We start from the raw sequence: 25,298 nt of genomic DNA, 5'->3' as shown, positions 1-25,298 counted from the left end.
GATTAAAACGAGAAAATGAAGAAAACTTTGACCACACTTTACCAAGGATGATTAATGTATGATCAACAAATTTCAACAATACATCACTGGTACAGAATTGGAAAGATGTGTCTTGGAAAAATTGTATTAATTGCTTAGAAGTCCCATTTTTCATTTTCATTCATTTCAGGAGATGCTGGGAGAGCTGTTTACACCAATAGAAACACCAGAAGCCCAGAACAGAGGCTTCCTAAAGGGCTTCTTTGGAGGAAATTCTCATAACTTCGACAGAGAGGAGCTCTGTGCGTGTTTTTTTTTCCTCTCTTCTCTCTTTCTTTGCATGAATGATTTCAATTGTGTGTGTACTGATCCATCTAAAAAATGATGCAATTAATAAATCACATCCAGAGGGAACTGCACCAACAGCAAAGGGCTAGAAATCCATCACAGCCAGAATAGTACCACAGTAATGAGCTTTATTTATATGCTTCCCGTCACATTTCTTTTTACCTGATGTTGTCGACAGTTGGCGAGGCAGCAGCTGGGAAAGCTTCTCGGAGTCTGGCTCAGCACATCCCTGGGCAGGCGGGGATGGAGGGCATGAAGGTGGCAGCTGGTGGAGCTGTGGGTGAGCTGGCACGGGCCCGCATTGCGCTGGATGAGAGAGGCCAAAGACTGGGGGAGCTGGAGGAGCGAACCGCCCTAATGATGACCAGTGCAGAAACCTTCTCCAAACACGCTCATGAGGTAAAGACAAGATTCATAAAAATTCATAAGCAAAATGTTAGAAACAACAGATTTATGATAAAAACATAGATAATTGAATTTAGCATTTCATTATCAAATAAAAAAAGAATTAACTAAAATTAGAATTATTAATAATTCATACAAGCTTTGGAAATATAATGGATGTAAAAAGATATTTAGTAGAACTAAAGTTACTTAAGTTACATCCTAGCTTTTAAATATTTGAATAATTCTGTAAAATGAAATTAAAGAGCTCCATTGTTCTCATCCAATTTTTTTTACCCTATCCTCATAACACCATACAGTCATCACATATTTGTGCTGACTCTTCTCATCCTAATAGTGGTGCCAATTCTCCACCATGATGTCATTTATTTAAAAATTCTAAACACTGATGCTTTAAAAACGCCCCACACAACAGGTCCAAAGCAATCTTTTAAAAAGGTGGTGTTATTCCAAAAGAAATGAAGCAGTAACGATTTGTTATTCCTCACCATCAACACTATGTGACGTTTCTTCTTTTACAGCTGATGCTTAAGTGCAAGGACAAGAAGTGGTACCAGTTCTAATCGCAGGAAAGAGGGCTGAGGCTGCCCTTGGACTGCTGGGAGCTTTGTGCCGGAACAGGGACTTTCACTCTATAAATGAGAGCAATTAAAAGTGAGACTCAAGAGTGACTTTGTCTTTACGGCTTTTGGACTGGGTACGGCACTGTCACATTATTGAAGGACGAGGACGTGTTAGTTCCTTGTCTAGACGTGTAGTGATGAGGACGGAAGGAGAATGGTGAATGGCGGCATACGAAGGACTGAAGATGGAACTGGAAATATCCGACAATTCTGTCTGTGTGAGTGTGTGTTTGTGTGTGTGGGTGGGTGTGTGTGTGTGGTTGGGTTTCCTGGACCTCACTGTGTAGATACTCAAAAGTAAAGAAACCAACAAGAAATGCATGAAATAAAAATGGATGACTATTAAAAAAAAAATCCAACTGCCATATTAAAAAGCAGCATGCGACTTTAACAGAAGATACAAAAATAAAAAAAGTTTTATTTAATGATGTAAGCCAACAACAGAAACTATGAAAAACTTTATATTTTTTGAAATATTGACAAAAATCTATATATAAAAAGGGAAATGTATACCTGCATTGCTATTAAGCCAAAACTTGTGTTCCTTTCCCTTTTTTTTTTTCTTTTTCCATTTTTGGTTCATTTGAATTTTTTTCTCTCAGTTTCAGCATAATATTAAATGCCACAATATAGATGCACATAGTTAGCTTCTTCTACACACACTTAATAATAATGCTGAAACTTTATTCTTACCAATTACTCTGGGCTGCACAGTGCACAACACAAATCAGTAGTATTACACTTAACCTCTGCACAGTCTAATCACACTAATGTCACTTTTCGGCTGCTGCTACTTACAAAAGCATTAAACGACGATGAGGAATATCTCACTCCCCAACTACAGTTGTATGAAAACAGAGAACAGATCGGTGTGAGACATGCCCAGAGGCTGAAAGGGTTACAAGCGTATTGTGGACACAGTGTGTTTATAGCTATAGTATGAACCTATATACTATTCACGTGCCATAAAAAAACAAGATGAGTGGATCCACTCACTGTAAACTAACAAAGAGCTAATATGTGGTAGTCATATGTTTCCTGTTTGATCAGAACAGACGAGACAATACTCGGAGTTGGCCATAGAGGGCATTTATCAAAGTCAAATAAGTCAGTTTTCTTTATGGAAAAAAAAGAACAAGGGTGTTTATTTTTATTTATATTATTATTACTTTTTGGTTATCGCTGGTTCACCATTTCAGTCTTTAGCTGCCTTTGTCAGATGTACGAGTTTAGTGAGCCATTAGGGTGTGTAGGTGTGTAAGTGTGTGTGTGTGTGTGTGTGTGTGTGTGTGTGTGTGTGTGTGTGAGAGAGACTGTCTGTGAGAGAGAGAAAGAGAAAGAGTGCCACAAATGTTAAAACAACTGGACTCTTTCTCTGCCAAAGCAATCAAACATGAATGATACCCTCCCATCTCTCTCCATGACAGTCTGTTAGAAGTTGTGTGTTGTCAGGGTTAAACCTGAGCGGTCCTCTATTCATGATCACAAACAATACTTTTAATGATTGTCAATGTCCTTGTGACGGGGAGTACCAGAAGGAGTTTTAATCACATCTGCTTCATCACCACCACCAACTCCCTTGTGAGTCAATCATCAGTGGAAAAAGGTTCAGGAAAAGTAACAGTATTTTTTTAGTGATGTCGAGATGTGAGTCAGTGCAGAAGCTATGTACACGTGTAAGAAATTTGCAATGATTTCCACCGAAGGCAAACACGTTATTTTTTTTTCTTCTGTTAAATATTGTTCTTGATGACTATGATATCCTCTTGTCGCAGTCCTATATTTGATGATGATGGCCTCTCAACTGAAGGCTCTTGTGTGTTAAAAACAACAAAATGTTTCATGATACATGGTTGTGTATCATATTGTGATTGTGTTGTACATGTCAATGGGTAGCCACATGACGCGCAAACAGCATTAAGTGAGGAGGATATTTTGTACTTGTGTATTTGTCTGTATTTTGAATTGATCTGAAAACCAAACAGAGGATTATTGATATCCATTAACACACATCAGGCCTTTATGCACATACAGAGCGTTGAGCCTTGATCATGTCGACGTCACTCCCACATAAATATGCACAGCGATACATACTCTCAAAACCTAAAAAAATAACAGACACAAGTGAACCAATCTGCATTGCTAGTCATGTCTGCCTGCTTCCTGTCAGGCTGCAGAGGCATTCCTTTGGCGTAAATGGCCTTCAGGCGCATTTTCACCAAACCTGAAATCCTAAAGCAGTTCCACACAGATTTCAGGCATTACACATAATTTGATTCAATGAGGTGTCTTAAACATGTCAAAAAAATAAATTTCTCTCCTATCTCTGTACCGTCAATGAGATTTGTGTTCAGTGCAGTTCTTTCAATGGCAGAGAAAACACACAAAAAAACAAAAAACAAAACCAAAAGAAAATTTAAAAAAAATAAAAAATCTGACTTCTACGACAGGGTGTTTTGTTAGTATGTTTTTGGTTAGTATGTTTTTGGTTTTTATATTAACTGTACAGTTCAATCTTGGGAGAAAGGTGAAACAAAAAAACGACAAAAGATGAAGACATTCTTGGGATATTTTTCTCTGTATATGTTGTACCTGTTACTGCTGGTACTGTATCTGGTATTCTGGCTCTGTCTAAATCACTGGAACTCTGTAGTTCTTCACACTGTAGTATCCTGAAAAAGCATTTCTCTTGTTTTCTCAATGATGGCAGCAAAGTTTGTCTTATTTAAATGGATTCTACCACTTTCTGTTCTTATTGATATTATACTAGTGTAATAGAAATTACTTGACAAAAAAGAACTGAAAATATGTTGATGCAAAAGCAAAATGAAATAAACATTGATTGATGTACACAGTTGGGAACTCTGTTTCACTGCCCCCACATGTCTGCAGCACATCAGTCTTTTATCAGTCTTTTGAAAATTGCAGGAGGCCATACTGCAATTTTGATTAAAAAAAATTTAGCCCTACAACTTGGTGCTGAATTACCCTGGATCATGTGAGCATCTCCACACCAGTGATTCTCAGTTATTTTATGCAGCAGCACTCCGAAAGGAAGTGAAGCTTCATCACATCAAACAGGCTTGAAAGTGCGGTATGGTTTTATTATTATTTCAATAAATGTTAATGCTATCCCTCCAGTGTAACTTACCTGCTTTGTCGCTATGAGAAACATACAGTCAGTTAATTGTCTTAAACAAAAATGGCATTTCTCAGAAATATTATTACCATGATAACCAATCTATTTTGTCCTGTATTTCATATAACCTATCACAATTCTATAAATCCCTCAAAGATATTTTTACTCTTGTAATTTCCTCAACGCTCAACCAAATTATAACACTCTGTGGTCAAAATATAACTCTTGTTTTACTGACTTCTTGTCTGCTTTTTATGTTGTTTCTTGTGTTTGGTGAACTGAAGACAAATCTCCACCTTGACAATAATGATTTAAGCTTATTCTGTGATGAGCTCTATTTAATTTACTACCATACACCAGCACAAATGTAGGGAATTTTATTTGAGTATTTTAATTTAATGCCACTTCATTCTTCTACTCTTATTAGAATTTAAAGGGAAACTGTGTACTTTTTACTTCCCTATCTTTACTTTTATCTATGTCAGTGGTAACTTTAAGATTTTACATATAAAACCTATAGGCTAAGCTAACATTATCTGTCATAATAAATAAATATAATTAAAATCAGCTCCAACTAGACCAACAACAACAGCAACATAGTACTAACGTATCAGCAATAAATGATAATACAAGAATAATATACCTCTTAAGGGGACCATTTTTCTACAGTGACTAATTTAATGTAACATTTTTACAGTGTGGCATTGCTACTAAATTATTACCATACAGCCATTGGATACACCTATAAAAAAAATAAACCACATTCACAATCCAATCCCATGTCCTCAGCATCATGCCCAACATGTAGCCAGGGCTTCAACTTCCGGGTTTCTGTGCAATCAGCTTCAGCTCGGGAAGCGACTGCTCAGTCAGCCAATCAAACCTAGAGTCTGCGGAGTGGCGTCCAATCAAATTGCCGCACCGGGCGTGCTTATCCCGCCTTCTGTTCATTCAGCACATAGTTAACTGAACTGTACAGAGATTTTATGACCAGGTTAACTAACGGTTACCTCGTCTCACTGGAAGCGAATTATAATTACAAAAATATGCGCGTGTGTTAACCAGATATAAAACATTAGCAATGCCACCGCTGAGTCGTGTTGTTCCCAATGGAAACTGGACGAACTAACGTTAAAACGTTAGCTAGCTACAGACTTTACCTTAACTTTGCCTTAAATGATGTCTGGACACTTTTAAACCAACAATGGCAAGTTTAGGCAGCTGAAGCTCTGCGGGGAGAAAAGTGACGGCTGACGGTAAAGGACAGTGGACTCTGGACAGGTATGTCTTCTCGGCTGTTGTCGTGGTCGCTGCTGCTCTTCTGTCTGGATGTGTTCAGACATGAAGTCCCGGGGGCTCTGGCACACTCGGCACCCAGTGCTGCAAAAACTTTGGTGTGGGGACCCGGTCTGGAGGCAAACATCGTCCTTCCAGCTCGATTCTTCTACATACAGGCGGTGGACAGCTCGGGGAGAAAGTGAGTAACAGTTCAGTCAGGCCTGCTAGTCGTCTTTGTTGTAGACGCTGCGTTTTTCCAGTCTCAGCAACTTGTAAAATTTTATTGCCAAGCAGTGCTGCTTTCAAATGCTCCACGTAGCTTTGGATTTTGGGAGCCTACATGAATTTTGTATTGGCTCAAATCTGTGTTGTTTTGTAAGTGCAAAGAAATGGGTGTCATAAAGCTAAAAGACGAGGTTCGAGTCTGTTGATTTAATTAATACTACAGTATGAGGCAAAGAGGAAAATTATATCTCTCATTGCTGAACAGCTGTCCAGTTGGCAGAGATGCAGCCCACAATCAGGAGTCTAGATGTTTATTTTCCCAAGAAGAACTTAATATAGTCAAATGTTACAACACCCACTTGTTGGATTGTATTTTTTATGACAACAAATATTGTCTCATATTTTGGTTAGTATGGTTCTTGAGATATCCTAGAAACAGAATGGTACAACTTTAACCTCCTTCCAATTTTACTGAGGCAGGGCAATGTTACTGCACTTTAATATTAGCACCTGAGGTCTGCGTGACTGTAAAGAAAGACATAGAAACAACATAGTAAGTCTTTTCAGCCGCGTTGAAATTTTAAACTAGTCGATAGTGAGAAAGCAGACATGAAAGTTTGCGCCCCAGGGAGAGAGAGTCAGACAGCCTCAACTGACCCCTTTCATCAAAAAGGTCCCATGGGTCCAATGAAGGTATCCTGCTCTCAGTGGGTGTCACTTTCACACATGCTTTGGGTGTCAAGACCGATTGATTTCTCACCTCTGTTCATGCCTATAACAAAAGATGACATTGGTGTTGTCTGATGGTTCACAAGAGGGATCATAACATTTTGCCAAAACCAAGAAGCCATGAAATTATATATCAGCAACAAGAGACTTTCTGGTGTTGATGCAAAACTTGTAACATTAGATTACAATATAGCCAGGACACATAAGGAGACACACTAAAGCAACTGTCAAATTGGCATCAGAATAAATGTATTATAAGGAATTTTTAATATGTAATTATCTTCAGATAATAATATGCGAGCAGCTTTAGATGTTTTGGTACTGCTATCCGTTCAAAACTCTCACAAAATTCGAGACCTCTTGTATATGACTTATTTTATACACTAAACTTAGCATCTCTGGCTTGTGTGCCAGCATACTAGTATTCTTCCAGCAGCATATTCTCCGTGTTTCCTCTCTTACAGCTTAACAACATCACCTGGTGAGAAGACCTTTGACGTGAAGATTGTGTCTCCAGTGGAGCACTTCACCAGGATTTGGATCCAGGTCCTGGATCGTCAGGATGGCTCCTTCCTGGTTCGCTACAGAATGTATGCCACATACACGGACCTCCACATCCACATCCTGCTCAAGAACAAGCACATCGCAAAGTCACCATTCATTCTCACAGGTAAAACACAATCCAGGCTGCCTCATAAAATGTGTTTTAGGATGAGATGTGTGTTTTTTTCTGGCCTGATAAGGACGGCTCATGTTTACAGCAGATGAAACAGACAGATCTCATTGATGTTTCTGTGTTCTTTTCCCCACACAGGCCCAGTTTACCATGAGGGCTGTGACTGTCCTCAGCCCACTGGTTCTGTGTGGGAGACCCACATGCACTGTCCTCAGTCCTTCCCTCAGATAGACAGGGACCTTTCCATCTACGCAAGTGTCGACCCAGATCGTAACGCGCAGGAGATCCCACAGCGCTTCGGACAGAGACAAAGCCTCTGCCACTACACTATTAAAAACAACAAGGTATCTCACACCTATGACACCAGAAACACCAAACACAGAGGAAATAAGCAATAAGATAAACACGATAATGTTGAATATGGTTGCTCACTACCCTCAAAAAATGCTGATACATTAGGGTCACAGTCAGGGTGCAGAGTACCATGAAAAACACTGGTCTGGGAGGATGTTATGTTTTTAGCAAACAGTCTTTATCATCTTGGTGTAACAACAAACTGAAAGGTCTAATATGGGTTCAGTTGTAACATTAACACACAAGTAATTTTACAAAAAATCCCCAGTCTCTCTTTTAAACACTATCATAACCAAAGGGCAGTAAAGTAATGATGGGTAGTATTTCTTTGGGCTGAATAGTAATTAGGGCCATGTGATAATGTAAAGGGGGCCAGGAGAGCCTGGAGCTGTGTAACACACCCTTAAGAACAGTCTGTCAACCAGGTGTTTACTTGTACAATCTTCTCAAAATACCACTGTAGACGTCAATCCAGGTTTCTGTAACAATGATACGTCTAAAGCCCTGTTGCCACAGTGCTAGCATTACCTGGGAACATCCAGTCATTTATCAGTCACAATCCCATTGTAATTTTAACACTTTGTTTTGAAGGTAGACTTAGTGTCCACTTACAAAATAAGTTCTGTGCAAAACCCTGTTTCACACATTCAGGTAGTTGTAAATTGACACATTTCTGCAAATATTTTTTTCTTTATATAACTGAAATATTTCATGTAATAGGCATAAGTAGTCCATACCCATTGGTAGTTTTGTCACCTTCTACCTATGCCAATCCTCAATGGCTATGTGCAGTTTCACATAGATTGACCACGTCAGTGAGTAGAAAAACGTGGGACTGACAGAATGACTGACTGACAGAATGACACATTGACAGTTTTCGTGATTATGTACAGCATACCATACCATGACTTAGTCATACCAAAAATTAGAAAGAAATAACAACATTGGTCCACAGGGGGAGCCACAGCGATCGGTCGCATTTTAGCCATTTTTAAGCATTTTTCTGTTGTTATAGCGCCACCCAGTTGCCAACTAGAGTTAAATTTCCCCAGTCACCTTGAGGCGTCCTGTTCTACATATCTACCAAATTTAGTAAAAATCGATATGGTGGTTCGGCCTAGATAAGAAGTTAGCTCTCTAGCACCCCCATTTTGTTTGATGGGTTCAATAATGGAGGGGTCCCCTCAGATTATGTGTGGTCATATGCCTACAAAGTTGCGTGGTGATGGGTGAAACCCTTGAGATGTTATAGACCTTCATGTGATGAGCCACGCCCTCCGCAATATTCATTGCCTTATAGAAGCTCAGTTTTAGTAAGTTTTCCAACTTTTGCCAAGAGGGAACTTTAGATATTGGTCCCTAGATTATGTTCACCGAGTTTCATGCAGATCAGTCAAACTTCCTAGGAAGAGATCGATTTTAAGTGTTTTCCAAAAAAATTCAAAATGGCGGAAAATCTATATAACCAGAAGTTATGGGTTCTTGAGGCAAATTTGAGGAGAGGCATCTCTGTGCAAAGTTTCATGTCTCTACGACATACGGGGCATGAGATATGCCCATTCAAAGTTTGCAATTTCAGTCGGTTGCTATAGCGCCCCCCTTTGGCCGATTGATGTAATACTGCTTCAATCGTATCCTCCCATGACCCTCTACCACTGTGCCAAATTTCACATGGATTGACCAAGTCAGTGAGGAGAAAAACGTGGAACAGACACACAGACACACAGACAGAGTTTTTGTCATTATATAGTAAAGATAAGATTGCTCTTGGCCCTGGAAACACTAGTCTGACTATACAGTCCTAATTTTGACCACATCACATGGTCTTGATCAGCTGATAGAGTTTGCAGTTAAGCAAGTTATCGTTGCTATATAATTCTAGAATATTTATAGAAACACATAATCTTTCATTCACATACTTGTGAATAAGATACTCCTGCTGTGTTATTCCTTTATTTGTCCAGCTGTTATGTCCATTTATGTCTCAGTACATTGAGGGCAATACAAAATAAGAGAGTCAAATTCATTCAAGTTCATTTCTGAACACCTCTCTGATATTTTAAGGTTGATACAGCTTCTATGTTCTCTTTAGGTCTACGTTAAAACTTTTGGAGAGCATGTGGGTTTCAGAATCTTCATGGACGCCATCCTCCTGTCGCTCACCAGAAAGGTAAGGCCTTCTTAAACTATCTGTATGATACTAAAACACTGAACAATTTTAATTTATAACACACCATTATTACAAATAATTTGTCACTTGCTTTTAGAAAGCGAGACAAAGAACATGATAGAAAATTACATTGCTTTTTTTCCACTTACATATTGCATTTATCTTTTAATTGGGGTTTATGACAGGCCTCCAAGAAGTGTAATTACATGGCGTCACATGATGCTATGGGGCACATAGACATACATGGCGAAAGAGACATCTGTAAATCAGTTCATACATTTTTTTTTTTGAGCATCACGACCCCCTGCAAAATGTCTCGTTTCACTACCAGAATGTGATCCATCCCGTCTGGTAACACTTGGAAAGTCTGGTGCACATGCTCTATGGGCCAACACTACAGTGTGGAAGCAGTTGTAATCATCTGGGTAACATTATATGCAGCACTTGAAATTTGTTGGCTTCATGCACCACTGAGCAACTTTCATAGGAATAAATGGGACCCTGCCTGCAAGGCTGCACCCAGTTCTCTTTGATATCCATGGGTTATAATGCTGTATAAAGATTAAAGGCTTCAAGGTTCAAGAGCACACTCCCATTTGCCTCCCTACGGTGTTGTGTTGTACGTCCAGGTGCAGCTCCCTGACATGGAGTTCTTCGTTAATCTGGGCGACTGGCCATTGGAGAAGAGAAAACCCACTGAGAAGATTCATCCCATCTTTTCCTGGTGTGGCTCTAACAATACCAGAGATATAGTCATGCCCACCTATGACCTGACTGAGTCTGTCCTTGAGACCATGGGAAGGTAAGGCTGTGCAGCCAGAACACAAACAAAAGCTACAAAAGCACCAATCACATCTGGACACCCTTTAGGGAATACTCCCCTGAAAATGTTATCTTCTGAGGAACTGCCAACCACCTGTAGGCCTGATGGCTCAGAAAAGTTCGTAGCTTGCCTCTTAGTGGAGGACAGGAGTCGTAGTCAGCTTGGACACGTTGCACTCCTGAAGTCATTAAGATGATTTACACTATACTCTTCTTCCCTAAGCAGATGACGCTAGGGACAAGTAGGCTTGTGTACCCAGACTGCACCACGACATTGTCACAGCGCAGACTGAATAATGTGGAACCGAAATAAACCTGTGTCAGGGTGCTCATTATTTCCTCAGCATTGCCTCATACATTTTTATGCAGTGCAAGATAGCCAACTGGTGTGTGACAGCAAAAAAAAAAAGTGCAGGCAAATATTTTATTTTACATCTAGATTGAGCCGGCTTAACAGCTCTTCATATCATGCATACATTGACTTTTTGCCCCACAGAAATTCTCTCCCTGTAACGAGCGATACTCTCAGTCAAGAGGTGTATCCAGTGTCACCTGTAAGTGCTGATCTCTGCCATGACAAAACTATATTTTATATTTGCAATATTGAACTGGTTAAGCAGTCCTTCGTAAAGTAAAGTGAAAGCAAAGCAGGGTAGGAATGATTTCTAGGCACTGAGCTACAGCTGACAGTGTGAAGCCAATCCTTTACATGAGTTAAATAACAGGATGAGATTATTTATATATGTATGACTGTTCTTATTTCTGTCTTAATGTCTGCTTTATGATTCAGCATATCATTATCTATATATATATGTATCTCTCTCTCTCTCTATACCCTGTGCATCGAATGAACAGAGTAAGTTTGGACATGATGTCAGTGCAGGCCAACACAGGCCCACCATGGCCAGAGAAGAACGCCACAGCCTTCTGGAGGGGCCGAGACAGTCGTCAGGAACGTCTGGAGCTGGTCAAGCTTTCAAGGGCTCACCCCAACATGATAGACGCTGCCTTTACCAACTTCTTCTTCTTCCAACATGATGAGAGTCTCTATGGGCCGCTGGTCAAACATGTTTCTTTCTTTGACTTTTTCAAGGTGAGTTTATTCTAGCATGGCTTGTTTTATAAATACATAAAATATTGGAGTCTTCATTACAGGATATTTTTGATAATAACTTAAATCATACCGTGGGATGGTAAGGGGATGCTAGTGCTGTTTGACCTAGTAAGAGTTAATACTGAACTCTGCTGGGCCCTGCAGCATTTAGCTAATTGTTTTATAACCATACTGAAGCATTTTCAGCAAACAAGCCTAGACAAGCTCAGTGTACCCAATTAATTTAGTACAAAAAAATCTGAGAGCCGATGAAAACTAGATTCTGATGAGGAGAGTAAAGACCCAGATATTTCTCTCAGGAGATGATAAACCAAACCAGTGCTCAAGGGCCTGGGAATACTGGACCTATTTACATGATCTAGTTTGCCAAAGAGACATCTCCTGTGTGATGTTGCTCCATGTCAGCTGTGTAAACTGACATTTTTCTGCTAACACATTAGATGGTGTGCCAAGACTAACTTTTTATGCAGTTAAATATGACATCAGCCTGTTTACATTTATCTTACTGGCATTTTCTTTAACACAAACTCATGATTTCTATCCATTGTCCAAACCCAGTACAAGTACCAAATAAACATTGACGGCACTGTGGCAGCATATCGACTGCCTTACCTGTTGGCTGGAGACAGTGTGGTCCTAAAGCAGGACTCCGGTTACTACGAGCATTTCTACAACGAGCTTCGGCCGTGGGAGCACTACATCCCAATCAGGGCGGACCTGGGAGACCTGCTGGAAAAGATCCAGTGGGCTCGTGAGCACGATGAAGAGGTGATGCTGATAATGATAATGATTATGGTTTTGGTGCTATACATTTGGCAGTAAATGCTATGACGTGTGGTATCATTCTGTTCAGTGGATTTTTCTCGCTCATTTATTGACCTCTGTACGAGTTAACATAGATAGCTTTGTAACATTTTGTCCCCACTATGTTGGATGTGATTCAAAGAAATAATAATTAACCATGTTGCTGTGATTGTCGCTGTCTTTCAGGCAAAGAAAATTGCACTGGCGGGTCAGCAGTTTGCCCGCAATAATCTTATGGGAAACAGTATATTCTGCTACTACTACAGACTTTTCCAGGTAACATTTCTACAGTTGCAGTCTCACAGTGGGGTCAAGGTTCATTGGCACTGGTTACACAAGATGCAGAGATGTGTTCTAATGGCATATTGTCTGTCGTAGTCCTCTCTGTAAGTCCCATGTTCTTCTTACAGGAGTATGCCAAACTCCAGGTCACAGAACCTAAGATTCGTGAAGGCATGGAGCTGGTGGAGCAGCCCAGTGATGACCTATTTCCATGTTACTGCCACAGGAAAAAGGTAAGGGGCACCATTAAGTTTCTCCTCGTGGTTTTGTATTTTTGCACCTCACCACAGCTTACAGGATTATATCAGTAACCAGGATAACACCAGTCTAGACCAAAAAGCTGTTGCTGTGTGTTCCTCTGCAGATATGCTGTACTCTCACATATCACAAGCTTACATTGTTTGCAAAGATGCACTTCAGACAACTCAGATGAAAGACTATCTTGCCTATCACTTTGATACAGTACATCCTTTTACACCATGGTCTGGGTGAATGGTTTTAGGACGTCTATCAAAACTGTTTTACATGGATGTATTGAAACTTAGTGTGCCTAATATAGAGGTAGAACTCAGAGGGTAATGAATCTGAAAACATGCAGCATTATCTAGCACAGGGGTGTCGAACATACTGCCTAGGGGCCAGAACTGGTCTGTATATTATCCTACCCACTAGATGACTTTGCACACCTAATATTGATGCACTTGTGAAGGCTAAGAGGTGCCAAGTATCAGGAGTAATTTAAACAGTGAGTAGATACTTCATGTAAAATGCGGCCTCCGAGGCTTTTCCACCTCAACCAGAATACAGTTCTCTGAACGAAACAAAGAATACTTACTGTGCTTATATTTAAAGATATTGAACACTGTGCAACATATTGTCAACCAGCAGCTTCAGCACAAAAGAATCTGTATCAGACTTCTATCTTAAAACAATATGGGTGAAACCCTGCTGCTGAGGCACTTACATAACTTTAGATTAGTGAATAATTTGTAAGGCGGAGGATGACTTAACCTGCCTCTTCAGCAGCTTCCACTCTAGTGGAAAATTATGAAAAAATGCACATGTAATGAAAGTGAGTTGTAGACTGACTGAATGTGGAAAAACTGAGACATACTGTTGGATTTGCACATATTTTTCTGAGGATGTCACAGGGTGTTCATTGTGCGTTTGGTCAATGGATGAATGTTTTCTCTAAAAAAGTGAAAAATATGAAGGGATTGTTTTTTTATAGGTTATTATGCAATGGCTTTACTGGTCCGGCCCACTTGAGATCAGTTGTATGTGGCCCATGAACTAAAATGAGTTTGACACCCCTGATGTAGCAGATATTGACAGAACTGCACTCACAATTAGTGTGGCATATAACTTTTTCAGTGGTTATTTAAAATAGCAGATGTCTGTCAACATTAGAGCCAGGGCAGCACACTGACTTTCTAAAGCTTAAAGGTTTCCATATCCCATTATGAGCCTCCAACCAGCTAGAAAGTGACAGAGACAAAGAGATTTATGTGTGTAATAACGGTTGGTCTGTTCTGCAGTAGGCCTTTTTCACAGCAGACTGTCATAGTGGAAAAAGCAGAAATGTCACAAATAACATTATGAAAACTCTGTTCTGTTCAAGTGTTCAGAGTGAGTGTTTTTTCAGTTATCTGCTCTTTGATAGATATGCCTGCCAAATTCTTACATGATTGAGAGGGAGATTGAAAACATAATGTTATGTCACTGGTTGCTAGAACTTGTAGAAAGGCAAAGCAGAATAGCGTCTAACCTTGGCATGCATTAGTGGGTTTAAGTTTTTTTATTGATAATAGCAATAATTGGGGGAAAAAAACACGTGTTATTGTTAAAACTTAGGTACCACTCGGCCTCATGACACACTGCACACATTTGCAGAGTGTGGCTCTCTCTGGTGGATCGAAGGTACCACTGCACCCTGCTAAATAAATGCAAGTTGAATTTAAAATATGATATTACTAAAAGCTCTGCACATCCACACAGGTGTTTTCAAGTACTCTGGATGATTAGACCCCGGGACAGATTAAAGGCAGGTGGAGCTATGCTGGGAATTTTTTGAAGTCACCAAACTCATGTACTGAATGATAACATTTTAAATATCCTGGACCCAACAGGTGCAGCAACACGAGAAGGGAGTAACCAGGGGTAGTTTGCATACATCAGCAGAGGAATAATCATTTCATAAGTGAAAACACCTGTGTAACTATTTAAGTTTGAATGAGTAAAAGTTGAGACCAAACTGCTATACAAAGTATGCTGCCTATTTATTGGATTTTACTAACTGTATTTTTTCAGTTTCTGTGCTAAAACGAATCCAGCTACTAACTTGTTCTGAAGGCTGGCACATATCCTCATGACACCATCCCTTCTGATCCCAACATTAATCTTTCTATTTGTTTTTCAGGCAAAGGATGAACTCTGATTGACCTGTCATCCAGTTACAGCGCAATCCTTAATTGCTGATATACTGCCAAATAATATTCAGATTGTGAAATGATTGTATGACTGTGATATGACTATCACATCTCATTTTTAAAATAAATATTTTTCTTTTTGTACGCTGAAAGTGCTTTTTCTTTTTTGCACTGTTGTATTATACACTCACACATAAACACAAATCCACTGCAAAAGTATGTATACACATATGCAAAATTGAAATTTGCATGTTTAAAGTGGTGAAACAGTTGGATTGGATGTGGATTTTTCATCCTGTGAAATCACACATACTCCAATCCACCAAGCCAAAACATTAAAACCATAGGTGGGTGACCTATAGACCATGTATACCACCTCATGGCAATAGCACTCCCTAATGGCAGGGACCCCCCAGCAGATCAATGCACCATGTCAAATTACAGAAACTGTTCAGGAGTGGCTGGAGGAACGTGACAAAGAGTTCAAGAGGTCGACCTGGCCTCAAAATTTCCCAGATCCCAATCATATCAAGCAGTCATAGAACATGCCAGTACCCCAGAGGTACCATCAATCTGTGGTGAGGCCTCCTCGAATTGGACTTGGCTCTGACCTGTCCAGGCATGGACGCAGGACCTCTGGGGGGTGTCCAGTGGTGTCTGGCACCAGGGTGATGGCGGTCGATCCTTTTGAGTCCTGTGGGTTGTAGGGTGGGATACCAGCCATGTCCCTCAGATGCTCAGTCAGGTTGGGATCTGGTGAATCTGGCAGCCAGGTCAACCCCTTGAGTTCTTAGTCATGCCCTTTGAGCTATTCCTGAGCAGTTTTCGCAGTGTTGCAGGGTGCATTGTCATTTGGCAGTGCCATCCAAACACTGCAACAGTGTTTGGCTGGGTGGAGCATCTCAGGTGGCATCCACATGAATGCCAGCACCCGAGGCGTCCCAGCAGAACACTGCATTGTAACAAGATGATCAGTGGTATTCACTTCATTTGTCAGTGGTTTTAATGTTTTGGTTGATGGTGTTCATTCAAGCAGTAGATCTCTGACTTTGTATGTTCAAGCTGCATTGTCATCAAATGTGCTTAAGTGTCCCTAAGCAAGATGAATGAACCCTGTCAGATCCAAGGTTGATTTGCCGTGGCTAAAAACAAAAAGAAAATCATCTGTGTCCAGTCAAGCCATGGTTGACGTTGCTGACAAGTCATTGCAGTGAAGTCAGTAATAAAGCTGTAATGACCCCTCCTGGACAGTAGGTGTCAGTCACTTGTAGTCAGGTTCAACCCCAGGGCTTTCACAGAGGAAAAATCTTGCAGTGAATGGACGGTGTTGCTGTTGTTGCTTAACGTTACAGCAACTTCATCTATAGAGCATCTGTGCAATGGACAAGTTTGTCGAGGTAAATATCTAACAGTTAACAAATAGGGCAGTAAAACACACAGCTAGCTTCGTGGAATAAGCTAAACTCGTAGCTACGTTGTAGTTGCTGTACTTTGCCTCTTACCACAATGAATTTCGTTGGACTACGGCGTAGCGTTATTAACAATAAGCGAACTATGTTTTTTAACGGCAGAGCTTGAAAACGTGGCTCATACCGATAATGAGCTGTAACTTATACGATTTAGCAAACGGGCTATGGTGAATTTGCGTACAAACTGTTTCAGTCCTGACAGTCACCATGACAACACTCACTTTTTAATCACTTTCCATAGATGTACAGTGAGGGAAATAAGTATCCAACACGTCAGCATTATTTTTCATTTAACATGTTGCCAATGCAGCTATCCACATAAAATGTAGACCAGACATTTATACAAACGCGAACTGAAATGCATTTCATAAGTGGTGGGGAAGCCTTTGCAATACCAGCTTCCTGTATGAATAAACTAATGTCTCTGAGTGTTCAGATGGGATTATGGTCCATTCTTCCTCACAGACTTGTTCTTTGTCTCGTCTGACCACACTACATTGTCCCAGTTATCTACAGGCTTCTCCAAATGTCAGGTAGCAAACTTCAGACAAGCTTTTTGGCAGCACTACAACAAGCCATGTTTGGAGGAGAAATGGCTCTTTGTATGACCTTACAAATGCTATACAGTAAAGTTAAGAGGTAGAAGCAACATGGTCTTGGGCTGTGTCTTTTCTTTTCACACCAGCAGAATCTAAATTATCAAAGGAAAGATGATGGAGCCATGAAACCGGAAATCTTGAGAAGAATATGCTGCCATCCACCAGGATGATGAGGATGAGGAGGAACCCTCTATCAGGACAGCAATGCAAAACATACTGCAAAGGAGAATATATTGAATATCCCAGTCAGCTAAAGATTAAGATTGTCCAGCAGCCCACCACAGTCTTCAAGATTTAAAGACTGTCTGTGTGGAAGAATGGGCAGAAATCCCAACTGTGGGACTTATATTGTTCCTACAGGAAGTGTCTTGAAGCTGGCATTGTAAACAAAGGCTTCCCCACCAAGTATTACCAGGTGTGATTTGTTATCTGTCTGTGTCTGTATCTGCTCTGTGAGGCACTGATGAATGCAAGGACTGAAATGTTGCTGCAGTTTTTAATAACTTTTTATTATTTTTTTTTTAGCATTTTGAGCACCCTTCTTTTTGTGCAGAGATGTTCTCAATAAATGGACTTTTATTTTTTGATTTGATCTCAGCCTGTGAACCTTTTCTGTGGCTGTCCAGACCAGTTGTATTGGTGTGCGAGTATCTCCTCTGCTGTCCTGTATTGGTTGTCCATAATACCGATGCACCCAAGATTAACTTTTTCGTTGCCCTGAGAAGGCACAGTTTGACAGCAGCCCTACTTATTTCCCCCACTGTTTAAACCCTGCATGATGAGAATGGTTAAACTTGAAAGAGTGCTCACTGACTGCTCACTGACTTACAGGACACAGTGAAGGTGCCATTTGGGACTAAGTATCTAGAGGCTGCCCTGTCTTTTCCTGCTTCAGTAACAGATGTTCACACGGCCGTCATTCTCACTCATGGGGCTGGTGGAGACATGAACTTCAGACATCTGGTTTCTCTGGCAAATGCCTTAGTTTCATGTGGCTTCCTTTGTCTCCGTTTCACATGCAAAGGTTTAAACTTGGGTTATAGAGTGAAAGCTTACCGTGCTGTGTGGGTAAGTATTTTCATTCGTTCAAGAAATAGCTGTCACTATTTTATTCTTACATGAGCATCTTTGTGCTGCTGTAACAGATTCACAGTCAGTAAAATGCTGCACACACTTGTGTTTTTCACCTAGGACTACTTGAAGTCTCTACAGAAGTTTACCATAAAGCACATATTTGTTGGAGGTAAGCAGCAATAGACGGCTCATTGTGTATCACATGAAATAGATAAATAAGTGTGTTATCACATTTCTTAGTTTTGGGAAGTTGAAGGAACAATGCAACAACAGTCAATATTGTACATTATCAAAAAAGCCAACACAACAACTGCAGCACTCACTGAGCCTGACATCTTGTATCAAAATCTCTGTGACACGTCCACAGGCAGGTCAATGGGATGTCGTGCTGCTGCAGCCTTAGCCAGGCAGCTGAGTGATGAATCAGAGGATGCAGTGCAGGGTGTCATCTGCCTGTCTTTCCCACTGCACCCCCCCGGTCAGACACACGCCCATCTGCAAAGGAGTGAAGACCTCAGGGGGCTACCTGAACACATGCCTGTGCTGTTTGTGTCAGGCACTGAGGACAACATGTGTGACAGGGTGAGGATGTTTGGGCTCTTTATGCTGGCCTGACTGCCATTTCGTGCATACAGTTATAACATTTTCATAATATATTGACATATGTGCATGTGCACTGGGTGCAGTGCATGGGTTTATTTTGTGATTTTACTTTCTGCTTTCTGTCTTTGCTCAGGACCTTTTTGAAGGGACGGTAAAAGAAATGAAAGCTCAAGTTGAGGTTTTCTGCCTAGAAGAAGGCAGCCATGGACTAACAGTGAAGGGAAGGGCGGAGGACTCTGTGTTGGATGAAGTGAACTTACAAGTCATTACCTGGATGAGTAAGCAGATAGATTAATTTATGTTAACAGATTTTTTTTATGTTTTATTAGTTAAATAAAGCCTATATTTCCAAAATGTGGTCAAGTTTTTATTTATTTTTATAATTATTATTATTCATAACACTATTATTTATATAATAGTGTCTTTTAGCAGAGAAAGTATTCTCTCTGTTTCCTGCCCAGGGACTACAGATGAAAATTAGCTCATAGCCAACCCTGGTGCAGCTAAGTAGCTGTGCACTGTCCCTGTTAAATAAATAAAATACTTTTAGAAATTCTTTAAGGAGAAATTATTTACAGAGAGAAAAAAAACACACTTTCAATGTCTAGCTCCTCAAACATTAAGCCTGCTTTCACACCCTGACTTGAAATTCTTCACCTGTGCACAAAATCTAACATAAATGATTGTATGGTACTTTACTCTGACCTTGCAGCACTATTTCAAATTATCTGCCTGCTATAGAGGCCATTTTATAACCAGACCTTGATAGTGATTGTAGTGAGTTCATTAATTGGTCAGAAATAGATAAACAATTCGATTTGTTTACAGTGTGGAAAAATGTCTTTGGCTTTACAACACAAATTACAAGTGAGACAATTGTTTGTTTGTTTGTTTTTTTTAAGATAAAACACTGGAATTATATTTCCAGCATAATAGATGGGTTTCCACTAATTTTGTCCACAATGGGATCCTGTAGGAATGAACCAGTTTTCCCCTTACAGGTGCCGTCGTTAAGGCAACTGGTGTCAGAGAGAGCATGAGCTAGTTAGAGACCCAGGGTTAAGGTTTATCCAAAATTAATTGTGTCCACCTTTTAGTACCGGACCAGTGTGGTTCCCAACAACCATCTGATTCTGTTTCACTAACGATATTTTCACCCCATTAAGTCACATCCCGTTATTTCGTCTAAACCTAACGTTACAGCAGCCTACAAGCATGCTGTGTCAATAAATCAGCTCAGACACTGTTAGAAATGTAGTATTTGACCTAATAACATCATGCTACAGCAGTAATAACGTCAGCTTTAGTCAAATGGCTCTAGCTCTCCTGGTAAATGTCATAAACTCTGGACACATTTTCCCTGTATGTTGACATGATAATGGCCGCGTTTCCCAGATCGCTCTTAGCTTAAGAAGATCTTTCACTAAGAAGGAGTTTTAAAATCGAGCTGGCCCACTCTTAACACTCTTCAGCCACCTAACGCTCACAGATCCAGCCGCGGCAGGCACATTCTCCTTAAAAACTACGACTTTATTCTCGTAATATTATGACTTTATACTCGAAATATTACGACTTTAATCTCATATTTCGACTTTATTCTCGAAATCTCCGAATATTTTTTTCTTCAATGTGGCCCTAATACTCCGTCGTATAAAACAGCCTCTGTAATCAAACCTTAACACATGTGGACTCCCAATACATTTGTAATGCATGAGTGTGTGTGTGTGTGTGTGCGTGCGTGCGCGTGCGTGCAGTATTAGCACAGCAGCAACGGTTGCTACCCGCCAAATTTGAATTTACGTAGCCGTGATAGTTTATTTTTAGCTGCCTGCAGTTGGTCGGACCGTTGGAGTCGCAGACACAGAAAGAGGTTGAATTGCTCGGTAAGTAGCTATATTTAGCACATTAGGTTTTATTTCATGTTAACAATACAAATCTTTTTAACGTCTACTTTTCCTGTGAACTTTTACTGTGTTCATGATTGTCGTCTGAGAATATCTCCAGTTTTGCTTTTAGTCAGGGCCAATTTCAATGACCGTTATTAGCTAACGTTATTGCACGGCTACGGTTCGCTATTTTAATTATTAAACTTTTTTTCGGTCCGGTTACTACCGTTTACCTCTAGGTCCGGACCAAATTAAATTATGGTTCGTTTTTTTTTCCCGGCCATGAACCAGCATTAACGTTAACATAACATTATGCTTCTGCCCATCCATGCAGTTCTACTTGTAGCTAACGTTACTAGCTAGCTACCCAGATAGCACACATACATCTGGCCAATGTTGGCCCGATGTATCAAGTTTGGATCGGTAAGACGTAGCAGGGAGAGCGTTTGCTCATTGCCAAGACGTCGGCCTTTAATCGAAAATGACCACCACGCGACGTTCAAACGATCAATACAAGAAGCTGCGCTCAGTAGGCGCTCCCTCATTAATATTCATATGCTTCGTTAACTACGACCTTTATTCATTTAGGTCGGACCTTTCAAACTACAAATATTTCACCATTCAATTCGAGAAATTAATTCTAACATTCAAAAATAGCTGACTGTTACCATATTTCGTGTGTAAGTGTGCACAAAGAAGAGACAAAGGTCAATTTGAGAAACTTTATTTTCAAATTTCACAAACAATATCTGTTGGCCAGTCCGCTTCTCCTGGCAGCCTGCAAGAGACAGAAAAGATGATGAGCACATAACTTCAAGAAACAAATCTTCACCACTGTATTTTTTTTTAAGCATTTCAGCTGTCTTTTAGCCAGATTGAAGGCTTTGGGTCCGTCACTCTGCTTCATTTAGCGTGGAAACTGTTAAATAACAGGATCCGGCGTTAACTCCGTTAACTGTTAACAGCAGCTCAACAATCAGTCCTTCATCTCGGAAAAACAGTGGTTTCAAAACTGCGCATTACCTGTAGCCACCGGGTCAGTTTGCTGTGAAGAGGAGGAGACCTCGACTGATAGGCATCCTTAAAGTTCACTATTTGACCTCCGTGCTCCTCTCTGCGCATGTCACCCACAATTGAGCACCCGTTCTGGGATACACACCCTGCGTTCCAAATCGCATACTTCTACTATATACTTTTAGTATGTACTGCAGCTGCCCTTAAAAAGTATGTAGTGTAGTATGCAGTATGCATGCAGTATGCATACTATTGGGACACACTACATCCGCCATCACATCGCTCCCTGAACTCCGACCCTCTTGCTCACTTCCGCCGCCGTCCGTAGCGCCACATTTGAATATTTTGTGTTGTTGTACTTCGGAGATGCAGCAAATCTCCTCTCGTCAAGCTCGCCAGAGTCATGCATACCGTCGGAGGTGCCGGAGAGCTCTGTTGCTGTTATGGCGTAATGTATGTTGTTGTTTCTACTAAACTGACGTGTTCACGTAAACAGTCCCAAGCCTATTATTAGTGATCTGTCTGTTGAACTAGTCACCAGTAGGCATATTAACCCCCTTCACACACAGCTCTCTGTTTCTGGCAGATGTTTGATGTTAAATATATTTACAGCTATGCAGCTGCTGGCACTATATTCTGTCTGCACGTGAAGCAGCCTTACATTCACATTACTTTTATTTGTAGTGTAACACATTCTTACTACATTACTTAATATGTATTTGACTTTTACTATTTATATATTTACTAGTCTATAGTGCTCATACCTGGCCCATAGTGTATTCATATTTAGTCACATTCATTCATTATTTATACCACACTTACACCACTGCCTATACTGGTAGAATCTTCTATATTGTAGTCATAGTTGAACCCTGACATTGATTATACTATAATCACAATAAAGTTGAATGTTGTAACCGTGTTCTTGCAAAACTGTATGATATGTGACAGTATATAATCAGATCATTGCAGTCCTAATATATGTAGTGTCTTAGTATCTCAAATTAAATAAACCGTGTATGAAAGGAAGTGTTGCTCCATCACCATCATTATCAGTGTTGGCAGGACTGAGATCAGTTGTACCAATATAAAACAGGCAGAATGTGATTTTACAGGAATTCAAATGAGGCCTTTGCATAATATTGGATTCATTTATTTCACATTCATAGCATGTCCACACAACATACTGCCACTTCAACCCCAACGTGCCCATCCTGCGGCTCTATATGGATGGTGTGTCCGACCTCCGCCCTGACCTCCACATGAGCAGGGAGTCCATAGCTGCACTCACAGCTGCTCTCGCCCATGAGGCTGACCATGGGTGGGTCAAAGAGCTCCATGTCCTCACCTTCCTCTACTGGCTTGCCCATGCAGCATCCTACAGGGTTGTCTCAAGGGCGTTTGACATCCCCAAAACAACCGTCCACAGGATGATCCACAAGATCAGCTGGGCAGTGGTTGGGCTCCTGAAGAGGATTGTCCAGTTTCCTCAACAAGAGGAAATTGAGGAGGCGGGTGCCGGCTTCGCCCAGTTGGCAGGATCTCCTGCATTCCATGTGGCAGTCGGTGCCATTGACGGCTGCCACATTAGAATAAAGCCCCCTGGAGAGGATGAGGGCTGTTACTTGAATAGGAAGTTGTTCCACTCTGCTCAACTTCAGGCCATCTGCGACCATCGTGGCAGATTTATTGATGTGTGCAGTGGCTTTCCAGGGTCTGTCCATGATGCCCGTGTCTTAAAGAACAGTCCTGTGTATGTCGAGCAGCTGTATCCACCAGAGGGACGGTGCATTTTGGGCGATGGTGGGTACCCCTGTCTGGCTGCCCCCATCCGTCTGATGACACCCTACCGTAGACCTCACCTGAATCCTGTGCAGGCCAGTTTCAACAGGATGCTGTCCAGGGCCAGGAACATCATCGAGCGCACATTCAGGATGATGAAGGCCCGATGGCGCTCAATTTTCTTCAAGTCCTTGGAGGTGAGCCCCACCTTTGCCCCGGTTGTTATCACCTGCTGCACCATCCTGCACAACCTCTGTGTGGACAATGGTGACATGATGGAGCCTGAGGAGGATGAAGCAGGAGATGATGGTCCAGAGCCTGGACACAGGGATCTGGAGCCTGGTGAGGGTGTCAGGAATCTCCTGGCTGCAGCAGTGTCTGCCCCTCTCCACTGTGTTCCAGCTCTGCAGGAACATGATTACATCCAACATTAGTTTACACACAAACAAAACCTTACCACAGCCAAGCCTATGTTAGTTTTTTCTTTTTAAATAGTATGGTGTTATTAATTTATTAAGTGGCAAGATGGTATTCAGTTCATTTATGGTATGAAGTTATTCATTTAATTTATGGAAGGATATTTATTTTCCCAGTTTCCACTACGCATGATTTTAACATGCGTCATATTAAACACCGACTAATAATCAGTCATGACTTGTGTATTGTGTTTCATGTAATCCATGCTGCACTTTGTCCCAGTTTCACATCTAACCTTGAAGTCATGTCAACAGTTACACTGTTACAGTGCCCTGTCATCAATCATTCAACAGTCAGTACACAGTATATTGACTGAGTTATAATGAAACACATAAGAATAGATAGATGAGTTGAGTAAAACATATATTTATTCAGGCAAAACCATAACTCAATCTGTTTCTAAAAGGAAACATAAAAACATCAGCTATGTAAAAACGTTTCATGAAGGAAACAAAATAAATCAACTGTGTTGATTAAAAGATTCTTAAAGGAAACTGATAAACATAAAGTAGCTGATTGATTTCTTTAAGGAAACAAATATATGACTGTTAATTAAATAAATAAATGAATAAATAATACATGAAGACATTATTATAAATATTGATCATTTATTGGTTAATGCCTCCATTATGGCCAAGAAACGTTCCTCCCGCCTCTCCTCTCTCACCCTAGCCTCCTCCTCTCTCCTCCTGGCCTCCTCCTCTCTCCTCTCCTATCTCACCCTAGCCTCCTCCTGGCCTCCTCCTCTCTCCTCTCCTCTCCTCTCTCACCCTAGCCTCCTCCTCTCTCCTCCTAGCCTCTTCATATCTTTGGTCCTCCTTCTCCTGCTGCTCACGCTCTCGCATAGCCTCCTTTTCCTCCATCTCCCGTAAATAATTAAAAATGTCGCCCTCCTCCCTCCCTCTCTTTCTTGGCCGTGGCTTCTGGCACTCATCCTCCAGCACTGCTGGATTAGAGACAGAGGGAGGAGAGACAACAACAGCGGCCTGGCCTGCTGAACTAATGAGCAGTGGTGGG

The 25,298-nt window shown here is 40.8% G+C and overlaps 4 protein-coding genes across 18 annotated transcripts in view; all 4 read left to right on the top strand.

The window, feature by feature from the left end:
- stxbp5l (syntaxin binding protein 5L) overlaps positions 1-4,197 on the top strand; it is a 185,575-nt gene extending 181,378 nt beyond the window's left edge. For all 11 annotated transcript variants that reach the window (XM_049593232.1, XM_049593228.1, XM_049593226.1 and 8 more), the window contains 3 exons: positions 170-281; positions 506-726; positions 1,254-4,197. In XM_049593232.1, the coding sequence (XP_049449189.1) occupies positions 170-281; positions 506-726; positions 1,254-1,295 (375 nt within the window). In that variant the 3' untranslated portion in view covers positions 1,296-4,197. The remainder of the gene's footprint in view (positions 1-169; positions 282-505; positions 727-1,253) is intronic.
- Positions 4,198-5,439: 1,242 nt separating this feature from the next.
- Positions 5,440-15,520, top strand: poglut2 (protein O-glucosyltransferase 2). Its single transcript, XM_049593241.1, has 10 exons — positions 5,440-5,971; positions 7,191-7,396; positions 7,541-7,746; positions 9,849-9,926; positions 10,556-10,728; positions 11,604-11,841; positions 12,421-12,630; positions 12,853-12,942; positions 13,077-13,181; positions 15,368-15,520. The coding sequence occupies exons 1-10, from the start codon at positions 5,778-5,780 to the stop codon at positions 15,383-15,385; spliced, it is 1,518 nt and encodes a 505-aa protein (XP_049449198.1). The 5' UTR covers positions 5,440-5,777; the 3' UTR covers positions 15,386-15,520.
- A 1,093-nt stretch (positions 15,521-16,613) lies between these two features.
- tex30 (testis expressed 30) lies at positions 16,614-19,717 on the top strand. The gene is made up of 5 exons (XM_049593242.1): positions 16,614-16,774; positions 18,277-18,513; positions 18,637-18,688; positions 18,887-19,101; positions 19,256-19,717. Exons 1-5 carry the CDS (start codon positions 16,757-16,759, stop codon positions 19,415-19,417), a joined length of 684 nt encoding a protein of 227 aa, XP_049449199.1. The 5' UTR covers positions 16,614-16,756; the 3' UTR covers positions 19,418-19,717.
- nepro (nucleolus and neural progenitor protein) overlaps positions 19,309-25,298 on the top strand; it is a 26,088-nt gene continuing 20,098 nt past the window's right edge. For 2 of the 5 annotated variants that reach the window (XM_049593234.1, XM_049593235.1), the window contains exon 1: positions 20,941-21,005. The gene's annotated coding sequence lies outside the window, so the exon portion shown is untranslated. Of the gene's footprint in view, positions 19,401-20,940; positions 21,006-25,298 lie in introns of those variants that run through there. The other 3 variants (XM_049593236.1, XM_049593237.1, XM_049593239.1) reach the window with 3 other exon arrangements.

Source organism: Epinephelus fuscoguttatus, linkage group LG13, assembly GCF_011397635.1.
Source record: "Epinephelus fuscoguttatus linkage group LG13, E.fuscoguttatus.final_Chr_v1".
Lineage (NCBI taxonomy): Eukaryota > Metazoa > Chordata > Actinopteri > Perciformes > Serranidae > Epinephelus > Epinephelus fuscoguttatus.
Note: the sequence above shows the minus strand (reverse complement) of the source record. Positions and strands in the feature narration are given on the sequence as shown.

Coding starts and splice junctions, on each gene's coding strand:
- poglut2 (XM_049593241.1), top strand. CDS start 5,778: ATGTCTTCTCGGCTGTTGTCGTGGTCGCTGCTGCTCTTCTGTCTGGAT. Junction 10,729..11,603: donor GTCCTTGAGACCATGGGAAG/GTAAGGCTGTGC, acceptor TCGAATGAACAG/AGTAAGTTTGGACATGATGT. Junction 12,631..12,852: donor CTCGTGAGCACGATGAAGAG/GTGATGCTGATA, acceptor GCTGTCTTTCAG/GCAAAGAAAATTGCACTGGC.
- tex30 (XM_049593242.1), top strand. Junction 18,514..18,636: donor AAGCTTACCGTGCTGTGTGG/GTAAGTATTTTC, acceptor TTTTTCACCTAG/GACTACTTGAAGTCTCTACA. Junction 19,102..19,255: donor AGGACAACATGTGTGACAGG/GTGAGGATGTTT, acceptor GTCTTTGCTCAG/GACCTTTTTGAAGGGACGGT.